The 26,963-nt window shown below is 36.4% G+C and overlaps 3 protein-coding genes across 3 annotated transcripts; all 3 read right to left on the reverse strand.

Moving 5' to 3' along the window:
* Positions 1 to 7,713: 7,713 nt before the first annotated feature.
* Positions 7,714 to 8,511, reverse strand: LOC128206004 (zinc finger E-box-binding homeobox 1-like). The gene has a single exon (XM_052908123.1). The coding sequence runs from the start codon at positions 8,509 to 8,511 to the stop codon at positions 7,714 to 7,716; it is 798 nt and encodes a 265-aa protein (XP_052764083.1).
* Positions 8,512 to 8,869: 358 nt separating this feature from the next.
* Positions 8,870 to 11,404, reverse strand: LOC128206005 (uncharacterized). Its single transcript, XM_052908124.1, has one exon. It carries the CDS (start codon positions 11,402 to 11,404, stop codon positions 8,870 to 8,872), a length of 2,535 nt encoding a protein of 844 aa, XP_052764084.1.
* Positions 11,405 to 11,459: 55 nt separating this feature from the next.
* LOC128206006 (uncharacterized) lies at positions 11,460 to 14,084 on the reverse strand. The gene has a single exon (XM_052908125.1). It carries the CDS (start codon positions 14,082 to 14,084, stop codon positions 11,460 to 11,462), a length of 2,625 nt encoding a protein of 874 aa, XP_052764085.1.
* Between the last annotated feature and the right edge of the window lie 12,879 nt (positions 14,085 to 26,963).

Here is a 26,963-nt window from a genome sequence, read left to right on the forward strand (position 1 = left end):
TGCTCAAATATTCTCTTTGGTAATTTTTAATAGCGTTAGTAACACCATTCAACAAACGGCTGAGAGGTAAAATCATCCTTATGTTTGCGTTTGAGTCCTTGTTGGCGTGTGATTTTGTTGTCAGTTGTCTAATTTTTTATTCACATTGTCGGTGTGGATCCGCACCCTAATAAAACCAGATTTTTGTATACTATTAGTGTATTGTGTGTGTTTTTTGAATGGCCAAAACATGAGCGAGACCATATATTACGTTAGAAAGTATTGAATCTGATAAAACGTATATTTTAACTTATGTTGCAATTGTAATATTACTGGAGTTGCCATTCACAAACATTTCTTAAAAATGTATAAAAAACGCAATGATACCATCGTGTCAGAGCATTAAAAGAAACATGTTTTATTGCACGTTTAGGTAAGAAGAGGGAAATTAAAGCTGCACTCTCACAGATATACCATTTTTACAACTTCTTTTATTTTTTGTCTTGGAAAGAGCATTTTTTTGCGTAAATATCTGCAAACCAATAACATAAGATTGCTGACAAAAACTCAGATCGTAGATTTTCATATGTCCGTTCGAAAAGTAATGTTTTATGGCTTAATATTTATGCGAAAAGCTACAAAAACAAGCTCAGTAGCAAAACGTTTAAACATAAACCCGGTTTTAAGGCACTGGGTAAACGCCATAGACGTAGAAAATAAAATCACAAACAAAAAACATGGAAGAACAGCACAAAACTCCATAAGCAGCACAGTACTATATATAAACACTAGGTATGTTTATCAAGGATTGTTAGGTACCGCCTTGGAACGGTTTAATAAATATGCATACAACATCATTTTTTAAACTTGTATATTTATTTTTTTGTCAGCAGCCTTATATAACTGGTTTCCATCGATGTTCGCAAAAAATGGCTATTTCCGAAGCAAATAAATAAAAAGACTTGTCAAAACGTTCAATCTGTGTGAGTGCAGCAATAATGAAAATAATTTAAAACATTGATAGGTTAATTTTAAAGATTTTCGGAATTTGGGGTGATTTACAACAAGCAAATGAAAAAACAACAACATTGTTACATCTTAGGGTTTTAATTAATGAAGAATCAACAAGCTATAAGACTATAGTTTAGTTTTCATAGGTCTTCCAAAGAAAAGTTCTGCTTTGAACTTGCATGCAGTTTTACTCGGTAATTCCTCAGATAGGATTGCATCGCCTGTTTCCATGGAATTCCTTCGGTAACTGCTCGTATGGCTCGTATGGCTTTGCAGATTGATTTTCACTTTCAGTTGAACGGACAGGTTGTTGGGCGGCTTGTAAAGCGCATGTCTTTGTGGAATGGGCTGGGAAGTAATGATTTAAAATGTTATAAAACACCAGACACCAGAGTAAGAACCATGTTGTATTACATTTATCTTTGTTTAGGTATCATTTGCTGAGTGAGGTAAATATGTTTAAAAAGATCATTTTCAAAAGTAATTCAATACTTCATTTTATTAGTAAATTAGTGAAACAAACTCTCGTGGGAGTTCGTGCTTCCGGTCTGTGTGAGCAGGACGTCAGCGTAGGACATAACGTTTAGGTTGGAGGTTTTTTTTTGTCACGGTAGAATCAGTGGCGTCGGAGGACGTGTACTGCGGAGCCCGTGACGCTGTGTGATCGTCTCTGTGGTCGGTTGGGCTTCCGTGAGCATCGGAGGATGGGACGCTGTGTGATCGTTGTTGGTTTGTTTGTTGACGTCGGAGTGTAAGTAATCTATAGTATGCTGCTTGATATCTACACCAGGATTAACATATCAAATACTAAAAAACTGACTGAAATCACATCTCAACACTGAAGAAAAAAGCATAAATATTGTTTTGAATGACTTGCATTTTATATCTTTTTTATTTGTATTATTATATACATTATTGTATGATATAATATTCTAACAATAATTTCATTTTTTAGAAACATTATTGTGTTTTTTTGTGTTCCTTCACAAGTAATTGGACTGTCCCCGCTCTGCGATATTCCTGACCTTTGACAACTTGAATAGTTGGCTGATGATGTTTGTGCTCTTTTTCCCCATACCGAACTTTGTTTCGTTTCGATCAGGTGCAATTTGACACTACTCGAGAAACGCGGAAAACGTAGTTGAACTAATGTTGCATTAAAACAACGGCTATAAGTGGTACACGGGATCATAGGAAGACACATTTACTTCGAATAAGGCAATATTCCAAATGCTTACATGTGTGTTAAGTAGTATAGATAGCAATAGTCAGATAACCATGCTTATGACTAGATCTCAACAGTGGATATATTTACACGTACTTACAGGTGTATCATTTAGTTGATATGGTTGTATAACGTCCAAATGTAAAACATAGAACTTGAAATTGAGGATCACATAACTCTCTGAACAAATTGTTCCAAAATCACACAGATCGATGGCTTTGCTTGTACATACTGTAAAGAACCTAAGAAATTGGGGCTTTTTTAAGCCTGTTATGCTTAGCTGCTCTTAAACACTGCTTTAATCGGTGTTGAATTCCTATGTATTCATTGACTACTTGGTTTGTACAGTTTGTTTTGTTTTGTTTTGTTTAGAGTTTGTTTGTTTCGTTCGCGTTCCGTTCAGTGTCCGTATGTTTTGTTAAGTGCCTATTTTGTATTTTAAGTTCAATAGTTGTATGATTTGTTGAGTATCTATCCGGTTTGCTGAGTAGATATTTGGTTTCGTCAGTATCTGTTTGATTGTTGTTTAAAGCCAGCTTTGTATGTTAAGTGAATATTGGTTTGTTCAGTGTATGATTGTTGAGTTTCTTTATGGTTTAATGTCGGATTGGTGTGTTAAGTGCATGTTTTATTTGTCCAGCGTATAGTGTGTTCCGTATGTGTTTGATTTGTTAACCAGATTTTCACATAGTGAAACATGTTTATTAATATGACGAACGTCGTTGTTCGGCCGGGCGAGCGGCCGGATGGCGTCAAACTCACCTAAGAAACTGAATAACTATAGTTAGGTTTGACATATCTTGACCCAACTCGTTCAGTGTTTTCTTTGACGTGTTCGGTGTCAGTTTTAACATATACTGTATGTTTGGGTCATTATCTTATGATTGTTAGCTTCTGTTTGCTTTGTTTATTGTTTGTATTGTATGTGGTGTATTTTGTAACCGTTTGGTTTGTTCATTGTCTGTTTGGATTGTTAATTGTCCGTTTGGTTTGTTGCAGTGTATGTTTGATTTGTTTAATGTCAGTTTGTAATGACAGTGGTGTCTGTACTTTTGATTAATGTATGCATGGATTGTTAAGTATATGTGTGGTTTAATTAATGTATATTTGATGTGTTTTGTGTTGGTTTGGCTATTTCAGCTCCTGTTCTTTTGTTTGGTTTTGATGTATATTTTATGAGCTTCTGTTCTGTTTGTTTACTGTATGCATGCTGTTTGTTTGGTCAGTATCTATCCTCGTCTGTTCAGCGTCTGTTTTGTTTATTCAGTGTTTTTTAGATTTGTTGCAGTGTTAGTTGGGTTCGTTAACTGTGTATTCGGTTTGTTCAGTGTAAGATTGTTTCGATCACCGTCTATTTGGTTTAAACAATATTTATTTCGATATCATATTTACAATTAGTTTAGTTTAACAAATTTGATCATAATGAACGTTGACAAAGACCAAATATGTAATGCATTTAAAAAAAAGAACATGTAAATTATGCACAAAACAATAGTGCAAATAGAATTGAGAAGAAAGCTTGAGAAGAAAGCCTTAAGGCTTATACTATGTCTCGCTTCTTTAGGTCATTCACGCTGCTTGGGCTGGTGCGCAAGTTGCGGTGCTTCGAATGAATATAATATTATAGTCGTATTGTGTAAACTATGGTATGTAAAACAAATTGTTTTAGTCTGTAATCAGTTAGAAGGAAGAAAGGATAAAGATAGAATAAAAGGAAGGTGAAATGACAGGGGTGGTACAGGCACTGGTCATACCGGGATCGGGATAAGGTTTGTTAGAATGTGTACTCAAAAACGTTTAGATTGACGTATATAGTTCTGAGCGCTGTCAAAGATAAGTCTGTTCGTTTGATATGAGGCTTCCCCCGATCCAAAGAGTAATAGTTGGAGAAAATTGACCAACGGAGGATAACTGACCAATCTGATTATTTCTTTGGACGCTATATAATGGACAGTGCATTCCATGCGGATATATTTGATGGCAGAAATGAACTCGTCAACAACTGTGATTTGGATAAAATGTTCCGAAGGTTATCTGCAGTTCGAAAGTTATACGAAGTAGTATCGCCTACTCTTGTTGGAACCAGTGAAGTTAGATATGCTGGTGCAAGAGAGTGAAACATCTTGTAAGATAGGATAAATGTATGTTTACGTCGCCTTTCTTTGAGTGGTTCGATTCCAGTTTCAACATAAAGATTGGTTAAAGATACTAGTCGAGTTGCACCCGATATAACTCTGGCCGCCTCATGCTGTACTTTTTCTAAGTCATCCTCATCAGCTAACGTCAGGTTATTCCAGACAACATCGGCATATTCCAACAAAGGCCTAGGCCTAATAAATGTGAAATACAGAACCTCAAGCGATTTACGATCAAGAACGTATTTGAATGATCGCATGAAGTGAATTCGCTGCCAAGCCTTCTGTTTGACGGATTGAATATGATCATGCCAGGAGCAGGTGCTAGAAAAAGTGACACCCAAGTGTTTATGAGTTGTAACTTCGGATAGTTGGGTATTATTCATGAGTAGGGGTGCACTTGCATGTTAGACTTTATAGTGAATAGTAGCAATTTAGTTTTCGCATTCGATTAAATGTAACAAGCCATCTGTCATCTTACATACGATTTTTGTCTAGGTCATCAGTAAGCTGCTTCGCGGCAAACACGGGGTCTTCGACAATTAAATACAGGTTGTATTATATGCGATTTGTCGTATATGTGATTGTATATCGCAAACAATGTCATTAATGAAGATAAAAAAGAGCAGAGGCCCAAGAATTGAGCCTTGAGGGACTCCAGCTAATATTGTAACCGTATCAGACATATAACCAGAAAGAACAACACGTTGTTTACGTTCGCTGAGAAAATCACATAGCCATAACAATAAAGAACCGGTAATACCACTTTCAAGAAGTTTATGGATTAGACCGTCATTCCATACTCGATCAAAGGCTTTCGAAATATCACAAAATACTGCTCTTACTTCTTTACCTTCATCTTGAGCGAGACAAAGAGAAAGATAAATCGATACCAGCTGGTTGACAGTGGAGTCCTTAGGAACAATGATTGAAATGGTGTTAGATAGTCGTTTTGACGTAAATAAATTGAACACATACTTATGCAAAATTCTTTCAAGTACCTTACTGACAACACTTAATAGGGAAATAGGACGATAATTCCCAACATCTTGAGGGTCAGACTTCTTATAAATAGCACAGACGTGAGCTAAACCGTCTATTTGGTTTGTTAAGTGCTGTTAGGTTTGTTCATTGCCTGTTTGTTTTGTAAAATGTATGTATGGGTTGTTCAGTTGTTACTGTAGTGTTCCTACAGTACATGTTTGTTTGTGCAATGTCCGATTAGTTATAACACCGTCTATTATTTGTTAATTGTCTTTTTGGTTGATTCATTGACTGTTTGGTTCATTAACTGTCTATTGGGTTTACTTAGTGTATGCTTAGTTTGATCAGCGACTATTTGTTTGATGCAGTGTGTTTTTGTTTTGTTCAGTGTCTGTTTGTTATGTTCCATGTGTGTATGGTTTGTTCAGTTACGGTAGTATTCGTTTAGTACCAGTTTTTTGTGCAGTATTTGCTTTGTTAATAAACTGTCTGTTTTTTGTTTAGTGTCTGTTTGGTTGGTTCAGTATTTGTTTGGTTTATTCGGTGTGCGCTCGTGTTTTGAAATGTTTTATAATGATTTGATAAGTTTCTGTAGAGTTTGTTCAGTACCAGCTTTGTTTGTTCAGTGTTTGAATGGTTAATTCATTGTTTGTTTGTATGTTTAGTATATGTTTGGTTGATTCAGTGTATGTTTGAATTGTTCAGTCTCTGTTTTTTTGTGCATTGTACGTTTGATTTATTTAGTGTCTGTCTTTCAGTGTATGTTTGTTTATTCAGTTATTATTGGGAATGTCCAGTGAGTGCGTGGTTTGTTTAGTATCTATTCTGTTCAGTGTATGTTTGTTTATTCAGTTATTATTGGGAATGTCCAGTGAGTGCGTGGTTTGTTCAGTGTCTGTCTTTCAGTGTATGTTTGTTTATTCAGTTATTATTGGGGATGTCCAGTGAGTGCGTGGTTTGTTCAGTGTCTGTCTTTCAGTGTTTGTTTGTTTATTCAGTTATTATTGGGAATGTCCAGTGAGTGCATATTTTGCATCATTTCAAAAAGTAATTAGTCGATCTGGCGCGACCAAAAAGGGTTTTCACATGGTATACACCTATTCACTAGTTTCCCATTCTTTTGAAGAAAAGCCATTATAAAAAATACAGTTTATGCTTTCTTGTGGTGTGAGAACAAAGTGAATGTGCTCTTGGCTATATGAGTTTTGTCTGTTTAATCAGATGTGGTATGTTCCTGTCTCAGCCCTACAATACTTCTGCAGGAAACAAAAGTAGTTTAACGGCATCTTCAAAAATTCATAGATGGTAACCTGAACAAATATTTGTTTAGAATGACAAAAATGCACTATTTAAAAATTTTAAATCAGCATAACTTTTGATATTTCGAATGGTATATTACTGTGATGGTATATCCAATCGTGGTCAGTGAATCTCGGTATGATATAAAACAACTTAATGAACACACATCCTGTAATTACTTACGACACAGTCGAAATATATTGTGTAATTGATATTGATCCATATTAGAATAAAACACACCAATGAATGGATATGTAATAAGATGAGCTCTGTGTATAGTTAGATGAATAGAGTTAGGTTAAAAAAGATCGGAATTTGATTACTGTGTTGTTTGTGGCGACGTCTTATCATCCGCCACATCGGAGTTTACTTTTCCTCAGGATTGATTATAATAATATTATAATCAATCCAAATTATCCGAACTTGGGTGAGAATTACACACACAACGCAATGAGTTTATATAATCCAAATTTTAATAGCACTTTATCTTACTATCCATCATAGTCAACAATCTAAGTATTAGCTCCCTACTGAACACATGTCAACGGCTTATATAGTACAAAAGCACGTGACTTGGTCTCGTGTAAATGTTAAAACGTGGGTAAATCGTGACGTCGCCGTCGGTGCACAAACACCGACGGCAACGTCACATTCACCGTCGTAACAAGCAATACACCGTTCAAATTAAACGATTTAAATTACTAGATTTAGAATAAGGATAAGTTAACTATGCTATACTAATACGTTTTCAGTACAATATTAACACAGTATAGTTAACATTTAAATAAACAAACTGTAATCGTGCTATTCACGACATTCCCGCCGGGAACAAAAGTTAAATGACACAGTACTGCATAAGTGAGTATTAATGGTATTTCCTTAATTCTAGTGAACATTTCATATATTCAAAAATCTTAAACTTTGTAAGAATGACAATGAAACATTTTTACGTGGCTGATACGTTCAGAGTTTCCTTAACGTACGGAAAATACAAACATGTCCGCCACAAGAAAATAACTCACTATACAAGTACAGTGTAAAAACAGTAAAAATAACGTTACATATCATAACTCCATGAGTCTATACTAGTGTCAAACTGTTCATGGATAACAGTATCCCCATGTATGTGTACACTACTCTAGCTGTGTATGTCGTTAAGCATGCCACACGACGAGTTGCTGTGTCTCGGCATACGGTGTCGTCTTCCTCGTCGTCTTCCTCGTCACTGATGATGATAACGGAGGTGTCATCCGAATCGCTACGTTCTTCATCGGTTTCGATGTCGGGTGACGCACTTACATCGTCCGCGACGTCGGTATCTGCGATACTGATGTCGGCTGATGAAATAGTCTCTCCATTCGGCACGGTGTATAAACATGCTTCTCCGCTGGATTCGTAAGTAACAGGTTCGTCACTGGTAACGGGTTCGTCGCTGGTAACGGGTTCGTCGTTGGTAGCGGGTTCGTCGTTGGTAACGGGTTCGTCACTGGAAACGGGTTCGTCACTGGTAACGGGCTCGTCGTTGGTAACGGGTACGTCGTTGGCATCAGAGCTGCACAGCTTAAGTAGCTCATCTAACTCGGCAAGTATATCGAACGCCGAGTCATCCTCGCTAATATCCTCATACTCATTTGTAGAAATTCTAGCAGCATTACCTCGCGGCGCCGATAAGGCCAACTCTCTAGCCTGAATACCGGAGAGGCTATGGCTAATAATCAAATGTCTTGATAAATAGCTTCGACGTATAAATTTCGAAAAGCATCCATCTTGGGTGCAGTTCCAATGTTCGATGGTAGAATGTCGCTCCTTTATATGTCTGGTCAGGCTTCTCTGATGTTTGAACACTTTATCACAAACACCGCACTTATGTTCTGGCATCTTCGTAGTTTTAATGTAACTTGTGCTATTGCAAACTAAAGAATGGCACATTGACATTTACTTCACTTTATATACACGATAAGAAACTGCATATGCACGTTGAAAACGAATTTCTCGTGCACGAATTTAACCGACGGTGTATAGTTTTATCGAACTGAAGTTAATCCGTGTCGGTAAGAAACCACGTGTCAAATACACTATATTATCATACACCGTTGGCAGCTTATTTTTAGAATTAACACCGATGCACACAATGTAATAAAATGTTATATTATTCAAATTGTAATAAAATGATATTGTTTTTATACACTTAATGAAATATATATATTTCGCAAAGGCGCTGATATTCCGTTTTAACCTAATATTCTAACGCTCGAATTTTATGCAGAGCTTCGATTGCAGCCTTGCGCTGCGGTCTAGGTGAAGGACCCAGTGTAGACCTCGCTTCTCCGATATACACACTATGCTGTTTGGATGTTTCAATTGGAAACATCAGGTTTAAAGGTCGTCTGATAACACGACCCGATGCTAGCTGCACTTCTGCAGACCGTACATATCCGTCACCACTTGTTCGTAGCCTTTTGATTTTTCCCATTTTCCAGCAGCCTCGTGGAAGCTCGTCCTTAACAAGAATTACGTCCCCTGCACAAGGTTGAGCTGAAGACTGAATTCTGCCACTCTTTAAGTGCGTTTGTGTCCGTTCTCGCAAACTCAACAGATAGTCGTCTCTCCACATTTTCCAGAACAGGTTTAACAACGAATTACCCTTCTTCCACATAGCTAACAGTTTGTCGGCTGTGCTCTCACATGGTATGTACGGCAGATCATCTGTGTCATCGTCTATTTCTGGTACACCAACTCTAGGATTTAATGTCAGAAAATGGCCCGGAGTCAAAGTGATGGTTGAGTTGATGTCGTCATCAACATACACGAGCGGTCTTGCGTTCACTACCGCTTCAACTTCTCTCATAACTGTTTGCATTTGAATCAAAGTTAGCAACTTCCGGCCAAGTGTCTTGCGTAATGGCCTCTTAACTAAGCCAACAAGCCTCTCATAGAATCCGCCAAACCATGGTGCACGTTCGACAATAAAATGCCACTTTATTCTGTTTTCGGACATATAACTAGTAACGTCCTCGTGTTTAAGTGTGTGTGACCACAACATATCCATTGTAGCGCCAGCTGTTTTAAACTGTAATGCGTTGTCGGACGTTATTGCATTCGGAACACCACGCAATGCTACAAATCTCCTGAATGAAAGGAGAAACTCTTCAGAGGACATATCTTGCACTACCTCTAAATGTATTGCACGGGTTACTAAGCAGGTAAATAGACACACCCAGATTTTCTTCTTTTCAGCAGCCGATTTGATGTATAAGGGACCCAAATAATCCAGTCCTGTGTTTGTAAATGGCTGTGCTGATGTCACTCGTGATTTTGGCAGAGGTGGCATCTCCGGAACTTTGTACGGACCGCCTTCAGAACGACGACACACATTACACTGACGAAGTACTGATTTAACCACTGCTCGTCCTTGAGGAATCCAGTACTTGTAACGCACACAGCTTAATGTTTGAGAAACTCCACAGTGCATGATTTGTTTGTGATGTTGTTCAATCAACAGTTGAGTGAACCTGTCGTTTCTAGGCAACAGTATAGGATTTCGCGAACCTTCAGTGAGTTCTGCATACTGCAGTCTTCCCCTGCAACGCAAACTACCCCTGTCGTCTAGAGTCAAGTTTAGCTGACGTTGTAGGTTGTTAGGTTTCTTGCTGCTGATAGCCAGATAAACGTCTCCATAGTGTTTCTTCTGAATGTACTTTAACCATAACCACTCTGCTTCACATATTTCTGAAGTTGAGAGAGCACCACGTTTCTTATTTTCTGGAGATCTCAGATTATCTAAGTATCGTTTCACATATGCTGTAACTCGTATGAGTCTCGTCACGGAAGAGAATGTGTCATACCGAATATCAAACGGTGCATCACACTCGTCGCTCGTTTTGAGTTCATGCTTCTGATTTTCATTTTCACCACTTGGCTCATTTCCCAGTTCAACACATACGCATGTATCTGATACGCACATTGTTGATTCTGAGTCACAATGAACACTATAACACCTGTCCATTAACCAAGATGGTCCGTTCCACCACAATTCACTTTTAGTAAGCTTTTCAACAGTATATCCACGTGTAGCGATATCAGCTGGGTATTCAGTTGTCTTTACATATGCAAATCTTATACCGGTGTGCTTCTTGATCTCATTTACCCTATTTTGAACAAACACCGGAAGTTTCTTCTCAGATGAAATCCACTTTAATACACATTGAGAATCGGTGTATAACACCGATTGTTCAATCGGCACACCGACCTGACTCTGAACATACTCTAAGCATCTAACACCGATGACAACTGCCATTATCTCTAATTTTGGAATGGTCATTCCTTTCACAGGAGCAAGTCTTGCCTTAGAAAAGATAAGCTCTACTTTGATGGCCCTGTCGGTTATTTGGCGAAGATAAATAGCCGACGAATACGCCCTTTCAGAGGCGTCACAAAAACACACCAAACTGTAGGTCACACTGTCATCAGCTTCATTGGTAACACATCTTTTCAATTTGAAGGTGGGTATCCTTTCAAGATCGAGCTTGATTGTTTTCCACTCTTGGACATGTTCATCGATATCATCCCAATCAAGCTTCTCTTTCCACAGCTGTTGCATCAGCAGCTTTCCATTCAAAGTTACTGGAGAAAATAATCCAAGCGGATCAAATGTTGAAGCTACGACTTTCAGGATAACACGCTTGGTTATAGTCTCGACTTCATGGGCTTCCGTAGGTTTTAGTGCAATTGTATCTTCCTTTGGATTCCAATATAATCCAAGAACAGTCATTGGTTTTCCGTCAGCTCTGTCATTACTGGGAATGTATTGATTAACTATTTCACTATTAGTCATCCACTCTCGTAAGTTCATTGATGCTTCTTTGAATATTGATTTCACTTCTTTGTAAAAAACATATTGCTTCACCATCAGTGTTAGTTCCAGTTATCAAATTGTCTACGTAGATGTTATCTTTCACTTGTTGCGCAAAACTTGTACTGTATTTGTCCATATGTGTTTGCACCGTTGCGCCTAAAAGAAATGGGCTTGAAATAACACCAAACGGGACTCGACGAAAACGAAACTCTTGAATGTTATCCTTGTCCACCGTCGGTGTTTCACAGTTCTTCAACCAGAGAAATCTGGTAACATCTCGTTGGTCTAATTGTAATCCTATTTGAAGGAAGGCCTTCTCTATATCAGCAGTAATTGCTATCCTGTGCATACGGAATCGTATAAGCATCCCGCACAACTGTTGCAAAATCACTGGACCACGATACAAACATTCATTAAGACTGTGGTTCTCCTTTCGTGTCTTCGAGGACGCGTCGTACACTACTCGTAATTTGGTGGTCGTTTTTTGTGGTGTAATAACCGCGTGGTGGGGAATATAGTGAACCACGCCATCCTGGTCTCCAAAGTTCACCTTTTCAATAACACCCTTTTCCAACTGATCCTCAATCACTGTGTTGTACTTTTTGAAAAGCTCTGGTCTTTTACACATTCTCGCCACTGTGGACCTCAGACGACCAAGAGCAAGTTGTCGGTTAGATGGCAGTTCGAAATCTTCTTCACGCCATGGCCATGTAACTTGATAGCGACCATCGTCAAATCTAACGGTGTCCTGGAATTTTCGCATGGCGATGTCATCATCGGACTTGTCCACATTGTCAATTATGCCAATCGACTCGATGTTCCAGAAATCTTCCAAATCTGGCTTAGTAGGAATTGAAGCATCTAAGCTTGAAAATGTAATTTGTTTTGTGATGTCTGTACCATGCGTCAACACAAACATGCTCAGTGTATCAGTTCCACTTTCAACTTCACTCAAACGGCCTGTTAAAATCCATCCAAGTTTTGAAGATAACAAATACAGTCCGGGTTCAATCTCTATTCGTTGGGGTAACACAATATCTAAGTAATAGTCATTCCCAATCAAGACATCAATTGTTGTGGTTTCCTGAGCTCTTGGAATAGTATCTGATAGGTCTACACTATTAATCAAATGTTCCATTTGTTTTGAAAGCACCTTCGTCAATGGGTTCCTCTGAATTGTTCCACTTATTGTAGGCACTACATTTGCTGTCAACTTCATACAGGATCCGTCCATTAAGGTAATGTCAATGTTCACTGATTTTGTCTTTATTACCTTTGTATGTTCACTTCCGAACGTAACAAGCTTCAGTTCCTGTTCGGCTGTAGGTTTTAAACCTAGTTTGTTAGCTAGTCGTTCCGTGATATACGTCCTTTGTGATCCCGAATCAAACAACAATCGAGTTGTTTCATGAACTGATGTGTCTCTATTGCCTACACTCGCCTTGGCGGTTTGCATGAGCACCATTTCATCGGACGATATTAACACATGACCCTTTGTAGCACTATTGTGAGATGGGTCTTCCCTTATCTCCTCTGAAAGATGCACATTTGTGGTTTTCCCTCCGAATTTCTTTGGGCACAAACTTCTGTGGTGATGATCCATTTCACCACAATGAACACACAATTTTTTCGTCTTACATTCCCTGGCTGTATGTCCTTCTTTAAGACATTTAAAGCATGACCCATGCAGTTTTTTCTTCCGATCTTCAATCCCTTTGTACCTCAAACATTCATCACTCCAGTGACGGTCATTGCAATACCTGCATTTAATCTGGAAATTCCCTGCTGATTTACCTTTCACATTAGCATATAATGTTTCAGCAGAGGTTAATGGCTTATGGAAAGGTCGTTCACTTCTGTGGGACTGGTATGTTGAATACTGTGGCCTCTCTTGGGGCTTCTGGAACTTATGTGCTCCCACCCTAGTATTATCTGAAGCTTTCTCCAATTTATCTTTGTCGTCGGCGTGTTCACAGGCTAATATGTATTCACGCAAAGCGTCTATTAGCCCATGCACCGTCCATTTTACCTTTGATCCTTTTTTAAACTCAATTTGTCTTAACACATCCCCAGACAGCTTGGAACGAATCATTGAAACGAACACATGTTGTTCAATATCTTCATGCAATACCTCCAAACTACGTAAATGTTTCTCTACTGTATCTAGGTATGCGCGTAAACTATCCACTTTCCCATTTGGTGCTGGCATATTCATCAGCTTTTTGTAATGCAAATCCACAGCCTCCTGTGGATTTCCAAACCTCTGCTTCAATATATCAATTGCCACAGTGTAGTTCTCGTTTGACAATGCCAATCCGGCAATTGCTCGTTTAGCTTCACCAACAATCTTTGTTTGAAGATAATTGAATTTTTCAATTTTCGACAAATTTTTGTTGTCATGAACTGTGCATTCAAACGCATCCCAAAATTGTGTCCACTTTAATTTATCACCGTTAAATGGGCACAAATCCAACTTTGGTAGTTTTACACAATTTTTTTGTTGACTGTCTCTTTTTTCTTGACGCACCATTAAATCTCTTTGTTGCTGCATTTGAACATGTAGCAAATCTTGCATTTGTTTTTGCAACTCTATCATTTGACTTTTTTCGGTTTCTTGTTTTGGTTTCTGTATCAACCTTTCCCCAAGCTACTCTAATTCTATAATGTATCTCTCTGCTTCTCTCAATATTTCACAATCTTTTTCCACCACATTATCCGCACTTTTCGCGTCGCTATCACCCATCAAATCTAACAATTTACCCATTTGGGTTTCCACCTTTTCACTGTAGCATTTCAACAGTTTGGAACATTTATCTCCCAATGCTATATTTATTTCTCTTTCTTCCTCCAGGCCTTCACCTGATATCAACCTTTGAGCTGTTTCAATTTCTTTGCTCAAGGTATTCACATATCGGGTGTGCACCGCATTTATAGTTGACAGATTGGACATATTTAACCCTTTTTAATATATTCACAGAACAATGCACAGAAAACACAGTTATTTATACACTTCACAAGTACCGCAGAGAATTCACGGTTACTTTAAACTTTCACAAGTACCGCACAGAATTCACGGTTACTTTAAACTTTCACAAGTACCGCAGAATTCACTGTTACTTTAAAGGTCCTTAGGTCACTGGTTCATATCCGGCTCGCGGGACCAAACAATGTGGCGACGTCTTATCATCCGCCACATCGGAGTTTACTTTTCCTCAGGATTGATTATAATAATATTATAATCAATCCAAATTATCCGAACTTGGGTGAGAATTACACACACAACGCAATGAGATTATATAATCTAAATTTTAATAGCACTTTATCTTACTATCCATCATAGTCAACAATCTAAGTATTAGCTCCCTACTGAACACATGTCAACGGCTTATATAGTACAAAAGCACGTGACTTGGTCTCGTGTAAATGTTGAAACGTGGGTAAATCGTGACGTCGCCGTCGGTGCACAAACACCGACGGCAACGTCACATTCACCGTCGTAACAAGCAATACACCGTTCAAATTAAACGATTTAAATTACTAGATTTAGAATAAGGATAAGTTAACTATGCTATACTAATACGTTTTCAGTACAATATTAACACAGTATAGTTAACATTTAAATAAACAAACTGTAATCGTGCTATTCACGACATTGTTTAAATCAAACTCGGTATGTTTTACATTAGGATTTTTTATAAAAGACACTTTGCTGAAACTTAATACATACAGTATTAGTAGTAATGAGGGATTAAATTATTTATCCCTCCTGTGAAGCTCAGAATTATTTCCAAGCTATTAGCACAAAAAGAGAAGAAGCCTTGTATCAGAAGATGTAAAAAGAGACGAGGAAGAAAGAGGACCGGATGTTTTTATTGGAGTGAATTTTCGAGAGAGGATTAATTACACCATTTTTCGCAATGACCACAATATATGTACACCGCTTTACACACGGGAATTCGTAGAAGGGCTATCATGAATTATAACTTAAACGAATCACTTGCAAAGGAATCATAGTAACATGCGAACATATCGTCGAAATACTTCTTATTATGGAACAAACGTAACAAATAAGGAGTCACTGCGGCATAAGCTAATGCGACAACATGTCATTACACTTAGGCGTAAAAAAAATTTTGTGTGTTTCCGGTTACCCGGCCGTGTCTGTTCCGCGCCCGCCGACCGTAATTTTTTTATCCTACCCAAATATTCCTCTATGTCGTCAGACGCTTTAAACGTGTATTTTATTCATCCCGGAAAAATCGATAGAGCGTCTGAGCGCACTGAGTAGGAGTAAGCAGGCGACAGATATTGGCGTCTGCCGATTAACTCAGCGTCTCATCTGTATGCAATCTGTTTGAAATTCAGAGTGTGTATTTTATCTCTGCTAGTGACTCAAATATAAAATTAAATGTTTCGCTTTTAATGATAATAATTCCGATATAACGATGATAATTTTGAGGTATGTCAATATGGTTATAAGCGGAGTTAACTGACAGAGGGTTCCCGCTGGCGATCGCCATTGTCGCCATTTGCGACAAAATCGCAAAAGTGGCGACAACTTTTCAAATTTGGCGAATTTATGGCGACAACGATTTTTTTCTAAAATATTTTCTTAAAATGACGTAAGTGGTGACCATGCGGCCTGCATGATAATCGATTCTGTCACTGTCATAAATCAAGCGCATCTGCTGGTGCGACAACAAAAATTAATCCGATAATTAGGGCAAGCAGTCACGGCCCAGTCAACACCTCGCTAATTATTGCAGAATTTTATTGCTTTCACGGATAAACAATGACATCCTTTCACTGTTATGTCTCTTAATAGCAAACAATTTTAATATTTAGCTCAACAGCCTTGTTGTTGCGTAATTATCGTGTTAGTTTTAAATATGCAAATCATAGAATTTTATGTTGTCGGAAAGTCACGTGATATGCAAATTTCGTAATGACGTTTACGCGCTAAAAATAGACTTGCTTTCGGTTTTGTCGCAATTTGTAATATTGCTATAAATGCAGCATTCTAAGAGTTCAAAAAGTGTCAAAAAGATTAACAGAAATCAAATAAATAGGATTAAACCCCATTTGATAAGGCTTCTAATATGTTGGCTGGAGTAAAGAGTAGGTAGACAAATTTCTATTAGGAAAGTTATGGCCCTAGTTTGACAATGTATACTTCTTTGAGTTTCCATTTATTTTGCAGAAAGCTGCATTGTTTTTTAAATGTATGAAAGCAACACATACCCTTTTTGTTTGAATTAATAACATATACTTGTGTTGGAATTGTGAAGTGTGAAATACTGTGCACAGCCTTATCAAGTAACTGGAGTTAGGGCTAATTATATCTTTGACAAAGCTGCATGAAAGCTAAATGTATATTTTACTGACTCTACATTTAATCCTTTAATAATAATATTTAACATTAAAAACACAATACAAAACATTCATAATTGGCATTTTATTTTTTCCCATAAAATTCCAATTAATTATTATGAATGTTTTGTATTTAATAATATGGGAAATGGAGCATTTGCTCCTCAGGAGCAAATGCTCAGTTTTCGATAATATTTGCAAGAGTGATCAAAATTAGAATACAATGCATTTTTGTTTAAATGTAGCATACATGGAGTCAAGGGTTAATGGATAAAATAAGCCTTTCTGATTTCACAGTGTTGGTTTATTGATAGTAATAAAGAAACAAAGAAATAAAAATACAAGTTGTTTGTTTTTAATATTGATCTTTTAGCAAGAAAAATGACAGGATAATAGTACTAATTTGGTGTTTCCACAGACGTCCTAACAGAAACTGACAAACATAAACATGTGCAGCATCTTGTTTCCTTTGGTTTGCTGTAATTGGTTGTATGGGTCTTCATTTAAATATTGTACATGTATGGTCCTGAAAGTGCACCAATTAAATTATTATAATGTTATAAAATATTCAAAACATCGAAAAATGGCATCTTTAATGGCATCATATAGTAGTTGTCAAAGATACCAAATATGTGACGGTATAAAAAAAAAAAAAAAAAAAAAAAAAAAAAAAAAAAAAAGCCTGCCTACCGTCCCTATTTTTTTTTTCATGTAACCTGAAACACACATATTTTTTTTTTGGCCTTAGAAGTACATCATGTAATCTTTATATTGGCTGCAGAGCGATTAATAAGTAAATTACTGTTTACACTATATCGAACTAAGTCGAAGAGATGACTGTCTGATATATAAATTAATTTTAAGATTACTTCAAGTGCAATTTCAACATACCATTAAAGTCTTAACATATATCTTTAGTACAAAACCGATGGACAAATTGTAATAATTTTAAAATGATGTACAAAATAGTATTCAGCTTACCACCGCACAGACAAAATCCGAAGGAAAATAATAATACTATTTTCAAAAAAAACTGTTTGAGCCTTTATCTCCATTCTTCAGCTTAAAACTTCGTATAATTCATATGTCCACAAAATTAAATTCAAACCAGGAAGTTCACTACAGCGTAGTTTAACACTAGTGATGAGGATGGTAATTCATTTCTTCTAAATACTGGTTTGGTTAACGATACGCTTTAGTGATATTTACAATAATTTAAAGTTTTTGCAGCTACAATGTGATCTTGTATTACAAATATAAACAGACAAATCTATATTTTTGACATGATGCGTTGAAAATTAATTAGTGAAATGGCTTGTTCTATGAGTTTTGTGCAAGGCTCTAATCCTGAAACGTCTGATTTGGGGCAGCTACGGCAGATGTTTACTTTCATGTGCAGCATCGGATGGTTAAACATCTAAATGCTCCCGGTTTAATATGTCGGCCAGCTCCATACAAAAACAGCAATGTAGCGTGTCAAAACATAGCCACTGTTACGGAAGCAATTAAGGGGGGGAGGGGTCAGCAACGCATGGGCCAACAGTGGATACCCTGACGTTCTCAGCAACGTTAAAACTAAAACTTTCAAAAATCAGTATGTGACTAATAGCATTTCAAATTCAATAATGAGGCTCAACCCTACTGTCCCCGAGCCACCCACAACAAGGCTTGTTACATGCAAAGACTGTGAATTGAAGAAGGGCGCCCAGGAAATATTCAGCATACATTTCTCCGGAACTAATTAGCCGCAAATAGTGACTGTTGACGAACACGCGGCACAACGCGAAGATATTATAAAACAAAGGGAAGGGCAGGTACAGTGCGCGATCAAGTCATGAAAGTTGGTTAAAAGCCCGGGAATAGAACAAATTTTGAATATAAATGTAGTGCATGGCGGCGAGGGTATGTTATCTGCTCTACTTAATTTCATTCTGGCACAGGAGAAGTAGCCTGCTAATTGGAAAGCCAGTTTACTAATCCCGCTTTACAGGTAAAATTAAATTTAAAACCCAACCGCGTATCGATAGACCTGTCTCCTTATTGCCATATTTCAGTTCAATAATGGAAATGGTCTGTATAACTTTCATCGGCATTATTTGATTTAAACCAATATCAGGGCTTTCAGATAAAATAAAGATTTTCCACTGCTGCATTGAACCTGCATGAGACAATGCATCATTGATATATTAGAAGCAATCGCAATCATAAAATCCGTCATACATCGAGGAATGTTGTTAACTGTATATAACCGTCTATAAACTGGACCATAGTAACCTAGAGTGCTCGGTCCTTTTAACCATGGGAGTTAATTCCTCCTTTGAAGATGGTATTTTACCTGTATCATTATCTTCCTTGCAACTTGCAATGCATGGTTGAATTAGTGTGTCACTACAGCACTGAGTGGAAAATTGGCAATTATGGTTAAAAGATGCAAAATGAACCGCCAGTTGGTAGTTTATATTGCGACACATTTCTCGAGCAGACACCTTACGCAAAACACCAGGGCAATACTCGAATATTAGATACAATATTAATAGAATAATGCAGTATTAACCAAAGTTGTAAGAAAGCAAAATAAGCATTTTTTGTTTGTTATCACAAGGCTTCATCTTAATGGCACAATCCATGTATTTCTTGAAGGAAACAATTATGACAATAGCCTCATATGACATCGAACTGTTAAATAATATATCTGACCATGCATTTTTAATATCGATGAGCGTTAACATTTTTTGTCCAAACCATACAAGGTGTTCACATAAGAGCGATAGTTGAATTGATATACTTTATTTTCGAATGTTGTTATTGTAGCAAAATGTTATTCCCAAATTCACTGTTGTCACTACATATAACTTAACCAGATATATGTAAACTTCTGTGTATGTGTTGGTGGCCGAAATGTTTGCTCCCTACGTCATTTCATATCAACTGCCGTCAACGTCAACATCCCCTGTCAGCGTCATTTGTGTTTACTGTGCCAGTTTTGATTTAAGTCCCGTCGCCGTTGTTTGTACTTAAGTATTGTTACTCTTGTAATCGTCATTATTACCTTGTTAACTAGTACTGACTACTGACTACCCTCCTGTCGCTGTCAGTTGATATCCCGCCAATTAAACATTGAAATAACAGTCAATCTACGCACTGCCCATGTTTCCACCGTGGTATTGTATAAGTTGAGAACGAATATTATAAACGTATCAGCAACTCCCCAATATAGCCTACCATCACCTTGACATAATGGAAGCTATTCTTCATAGTAAATAAATGTAATAACAAAAACCCGCAAAATGAATTATTTTCACAGGGAAATATATCACCAATATATGCATTCGTAAATTACGAAGCTAGTCTACGTTTTACGAATTTTAAAAAACTCATTGGTTGATTTAGGTTTTAAAACTCTTCGATATAAATGTCTCGCTTAAACAAAGGTTTTGGCAATATAAATTTACAGATGGGAACACTTTTATGATTTATACCTCAACAAACTTTTTAAATATATTATTTATCAGATGAAAAACTATATCATTTAAAAGTTTAACACTTAAATGCAATACAAATATTCATAGTGTACTCGTTTAAGCTAAGATATGTGCAGTTGACTGTAGCATAGACTTTGTTTCACCTGTACCAGCCTGACTTCCTGGTTCGTGGAATTTTAAAGATATCTGATTTGCCTTTTTAATCTATAAATTTCATCCATTTAACGGCGGTTGTTTCGTTTAAATTGTATTTGACTACTGATGTTTGTAAGTCTTCTGGCAGACGTTTTCTGTTCTTATTCTAAATTGTTATACTGTATAATTCGTAATGGAGTGAATATAAAAATGTAAATTTATACCTTTACACCGTTTCGGTGTAAAATAACAGGTTAGCAATTAAAAATAATATATACACTGTTGAATATAAGGATATGCCAACGTTAATAAGTCACTCTATATGACCTAAAAACTGGTTAAAACAAAAAGCTGTTGAACATACTGATATGAAAACAGTTTTTGATGAACAAGATTTTTTCGGTTTCATATATATCCAAACCCATTGGTATACAAATTATTTTAATGCTTGACCCTCACGATTAAAAAAGAATGCTGTTATAGTATAAAAACATATTTTAAAGTCTTTCAACACATCTATTATTTTTTATACTAATAAGTCGGATCTAATATTTCGTACAACGCCTAGAAAACATTATATTCAAAGAGTATCTCTCTGAAGTCAGCGAACACTATATCATTAGAAGCACTGGGTTGATATATACTAGATAATTCTTGCAAGCATGTACATGTACAGCTTCAATACATTGCATACATTTCAGTCCCCATAACTCGGCTCCATACAGAAAAAAGAGACTATGGTTTGTATTATACAAAGCATGAATTATATAACACAAATGCTAAAACTAGTTTTTTTATTTGCAATCATATCGATTCTTAAAGATGATATTCAGTGTATATTTACGACGAGACTCATATCGGAATAAGTTCTAAGAGTTTTTTAATTTGTCTTAGTGTAAATAGTGTCTTTGCGGCTTCGACGTTTGATCATTTGTTTCATTTCAAGAAAAGCAGAGTAATATTTTGCATTAAAAAGACTGAATGTAATACCGTTCCGATCTTAGTTATACGTACGTTCTTTTAGACACAATTACTTTGATGACACGATACAATTGATAATTTGACGTTGTAGTTTACATGGATACCAGCATAATGCAGTTAAAACATAACCAAACATAGCGCTTATATAATAAGCAAATGTTTGTATAAATGTACCCCGCTGAAAACATACTACAAACACGTGTGCTCTATCAAGAATTTGTTTATGAACATTTTCATGTTTTATGAACATTTCCCCCGATATTCTTGTAGTAGGCCCTCTCATCACTGTAATACACTCTGTTGTCTTCACCTTCGATGGTCAGCTCGGATCTTGGCTCCGACTCGGGAATTTCGTACTCGGCTGTAACGAAAATGATTTTGATTGTTAACTAAACATCGAACACAAATTAGTGTGGAAGGATGAAAGTATAAAAAATACTTGCAATCTCATTCATTTTTGTATTGTTCTCTGAATGTGTTAAATAATTATTTAAATAGCAAGTACTACAGCGTATTTTGATAACATTGCTGGGGAACTTTTATCTTCACATATGACTATTATTTTGTTGTCCAAAACAATTTTGAATACTCTCTGTACCATGTTAAACTGAAAGATGCATGCGCCAATTATGCACTTTAAAATCGCTATTGTATTTGGAAACGTTAAATACAAATGATATCCTGTTATCTGTGGCATTCGAAGGTAATGCTTTAAAATGAACCAGGAAACTCAACTGTAGTCACAGTTAGCATTGCTTTTGATAAAAGTTCAAATAATAAGGAATAACATGTTGTCACTGAAATTCTTACTTTAATGTTTTACCAGTACACTGACAGTAAAACAAAAAAATAAATAAACATGGATCAAAATGTGTATACTCGTGCTCGCAACTGCCAATGTTGTGTAGGGTTCATCTTGGCTTCTTCCTGGTGATATATCCTCATACGTCTTCTTGCTCTCCTTCCTGTATGGAAAATGAGCAGGAAGACGTTTAATCTATCAATAGATTGGGCTTATTCGCTCTCATTTGATTATATTAAAAAACGATGTAATACAGAAAAAGGGCAAAATACCAGTTTAACACTTCTAATTACCAAACAGCTTATAATGGAAACCTTCGGCAATATGATGAATTTGTTCTTAAGTACTGAAGATTTAATTAGTCTAAAAACAAAACAATGTTGACGAATTCCGCCGCAATTAAGGCATGTGTTTATATTCTAATAACCACCTTGCATAATTCCCAAGTAGTGAAGTCAATACATTTACTGACTCCAGAACCAGAGGTAACGAGTTCAACGATTTACCTTCTCTCTATTTGAATTTTTCAAATCTGTATCTTTATATCATAAACAAATATTGATTCTTCACCGTTGTACCTAAACATAATTTTGAAATTATTAGAAACAAGAATTTAATAATAACAATGGTAAAATAAACATGATGAAATCACAGCGCTGAAGTTCATTATTACGATAAAAATAACATAGTGTAATTCTTTATCGCTTCTACGTTATCTTTTCATGAGGAAATATATACCAAATAATCCCTTGTTTCTTCAATACCAGGACAACCACCACTAGGGCAACGACAGCAAACACGCCAGGAACACCACCAACCGCTCAACCGATCACAGAACCAGAGCCCGGGACTTCTTTTGCCCCATCAGTGTGTTGGATACGGCCGTCTAAAACTCATGATGAAATATTAATTTATCTAGAATTATGAGACGTTGTATTAACCTTTTTTTGGCACAATGTAATTTACGGCTGTTGCAATGGTTAAATAATGTTTGCTCATTTCAAGTACTGATTTATACAAAGATACGTACTTGAATGTGAATCAATATTAAATAATAAATCGGTTATAAAACGACCAATGCTGTGTTGGAAACTTGATATGGATGATATGTGTTTTCCTGTTTTGAATAATCTCCATATTCCGAATAGAAATTTTCTATAGCAAATGAACATGAAACCACATTGCAGTATTGGGTTTCGTATTTTAACACGCGTAAAGGCGACTTATAGAATACCACAATGTACGACAACTGCATTCTGTTGCGTGTAAATGAGAACCGCTATAATAGATACATGTAATATACTTTGGCTAACATCATGTGAGGATCATTGTCACATTATTAGTTTGTCAACACGAAAATAAATCAACGCATGTTTTCTTTATTAGCATTTGAATAAGAAAATCGAATTGAGTTCCGTATTCTGTATTTGAAGCTTGATGTGCTTAACAGCACGGTATTACCCAAGTATCGCTGAAAAGGACAATTATTTGTGCAGACAATCGGTGTAGATTAATATTGCATAGTCATTTTGTCAAATATTGATGCATGTTTAAGCACTCTAAACACTGAGCATTACTTTAATAGATAATGCATACTTACAAAATTTATGTGATGATTATTGCTGCATAATTATTGTCAAAAAGTTAAAGAAAAAAAAGAAAAAAAAGGAAAGTTCACCGTTTATATTCATAGTTCGCGTATTGAATAAGGAATGAATAACCAAACCCTTATTCCGTTTTCGGAGTTCGCTGCGTAAAGTAAGCACTTTAAGAACTATACAACGCTTGGATAGAAAATGCCTTTGAGCAAACCATTTGTGTAGCCCAATCTTGTGTAGTTCTGTAGTAAACAAATAGGAGATTGAAATCATGAATGTCCATCATTTATGTCCATTATTCGCCTTTGAATAAAGAATAAGGTTGTACGAGTAGTTCTATATTCCTATTTGGTCTTTTGCTATATTCATTCTTTTGGATAAATGGCCTATCTGTGTGTTTAAAAAAGAGGTTTTACGTTGTTGTTGTTTTTCAATTATTCCTTATTCACTTTAAAAGTCTTTTAACTCTTATCAGAAATGCGAATTACTGTTATTATTAAGTTTTTTCGTTCTTAATTTCTAATTCTACTAGTTGTTTACTGTAATTACTATTTTTGAAAATGTTGGCTAAATGCGTGTTTAAACATAAACCAGTAATCACGTACAATCTAAAGGAAACAACCGTTATTAAACGAATGCAATTCATCTTTTTTAAAGCAAAACTAGAAAACTATTGATGAAACAAGAAGTCGGAATAGATTATTTCTTTAAGGCAACTTGAAACTCTTTAAAATGACTTAAACCAGGAAATCAGGCTGAAACAGGTGAAACATATCCTACGCCACAGACAACTGCACAACGCTGATTTAAGACTAGTAAGATATCGAATTTATAGCATCTGATACATATTATAAGTTATTTTGAGCTATAAAGTATTACGGGGATGTCATTTAAAACCATTCCATGATTTCATTTTCAAATTTAAACCGCCGATACGTTCTTTTAAGCGCGAAATCCATATCCAAGAGTTTGAACCGTACACTTCGAAACTGTTACAAATTAGTTTGCTGCCCAATGCCTTTCATCAAGCAATGCGTTTTAAAACTTGTTAAACTCGCAATGCACTAATGCATATATTCGTATTAAGTGCCCGTGTAAATAAAAACTGTATTTTTTTGCGGGGTGGGGGGGGTGTTATTAGGTACGCCTTAAATTATTTTGACGGATAGCTTCCATTGAACGAATATATGGAATACTGTTACCAAAAATGGCGTCTATATCAATATGTCCATTTTATTCTAGTTTTATATTTCATCAAAGTATTAACAATACACCATTATCGTCGTACACGGGATTAGAACCGATCCAAGGTACACGATTGACAACTATTAGGACACTGGTTAACTCCGTATGAAATACAAAAAAATTGATAATTAACAAAATTATGTGTGTTTCCAACACTGCATCCAACATTCAAAATACGTACACCTTGAGTAAGAATACAATTTATGTAATAGTCAATACATTACATTTTCCTTTTGTATGCTTTTCAATCAAATACCATGTTTTATCACTGTGTTATTTTCCGTTCAGTGGAATTTGCAGTTTTGATATCTGTATTTTCGATATATTGCAGGTTATTTTTTTAAACAAATATTTGGAGCTTGTACCTGGTTTGCATCGTTTGCCTAAGTATCCTTCAGCGCAACCTCCAAGACATGATCCTTCTAGATCACATATTGTTCCTGAATTATTTCGGCATCCTTTAGAACATTCCTGATCACATGTTGTTCCAAAGTATCCATCTCTGCATCCGTTTACACAAACACCACCCTCTCGTTTACATTCGTTACCAAGACAAAACGGACTACATGTTTCATTACAAAACACCCCAAATACTGAGTTATTGTTACAGCTATTACAAGCACCTGAGTATCTATCACATTTAGACAAAAAAAAACAATTATGACTGCACGTTAAATTGCAGTAGCTACCAAAAGCAGATAACGAAGACCATTTGTAACATACACCTTTGATATTGCACATTTTATCTGTACACTCGTCGTTGCAAGATAAATGGCAGATTTGTACATACTTAAATTCTTTGCAAAGGGTTCAAGTGGATTTGGACTCACATGATACACAGTTTGCATTGCAGATCTCACATAATCCATCAATCTGACGACATTTATTACTTTCACAAAATGGTCCGTGATACCCACGATTACATGAATAACATGTATGTGAAGAATTATCACAGGTACCATTACAGTTTCTTGGGCATGCTTCATTCAAACAGTGGCCTTGAGGTTGATCGCACCCGAACGTGCAGTTGCATTAAAATTCACATTGGTGACCATAATACCCTGACAAACACGACTGACAATTCCCTTGAATGCCACACATATCATGGCAAGTAGACGAGCACGTGTGCTTACATGAACTTCCATATTTACCGGTTACACATGAAGTGCACACGTTTTTATTGCAAGACGAACAGTCTGTTCCACAATGGAGACACATTCCGGTCACAATATCACATTCTACGTTGCTATCGCATTGACAATAGAATTGACACAAACTACCAAACTTTCCTGTTTCACACGATGAGCATGACGTGACATTTATACAATCGGCGCAATGATTACCACATTGTGAGCGACACGATGCCCCAAAATAACCTTATTTATATACACAATTACCATTTTCTCCAAAGCAAATGGAAGGAACGCAATTGTCTGAACATTGTCCATCGCATTTATTTCCGTAATAGGTCGTTAGACAAGGACAAGAACCGTTAGTAGTATTGCATTTTCTATCAACAAACCCTTCTGCACATTTTAATTGACAGTTTTCACCCCAAAAACCGTCTTTGCAGGAGTTACAAATTACCTAATTAGAACATGTTTTGCAGTTTGGATAAGAACAAGGTTGACAATTAAACTGGATTGGATAGAAGCCGTCTCGGCAGTTACGACATGATCCAGAGGACACACTGGTGTCACAGTCAGTGCAGTTGGAATCGCATTGGGTACCTTAAGATAATATAAATTATATGTATGACTTAGACAAGTCGAAACAACAATAATTGCCACATTGTGAGCGACACGCTGCTCCAAAATATCCTTGTTTACTTACACAATTACCAGTATCACCAAAGCAAGTGG

Source organism: Mya arenaria, chromosome 10, assembly GCF_026914265.1.
Source record: "Mya arenaria isolate MELC-2E11 chromosome 10, ASM2691426v1".
In the NCBI taxonomy this organism is placed as follows: domain Eukaryota; kingdom Metazoa; phylum Mollusca; class Bivalvia; order Myida; family Myidae; genus Mya; species Mya arenaria.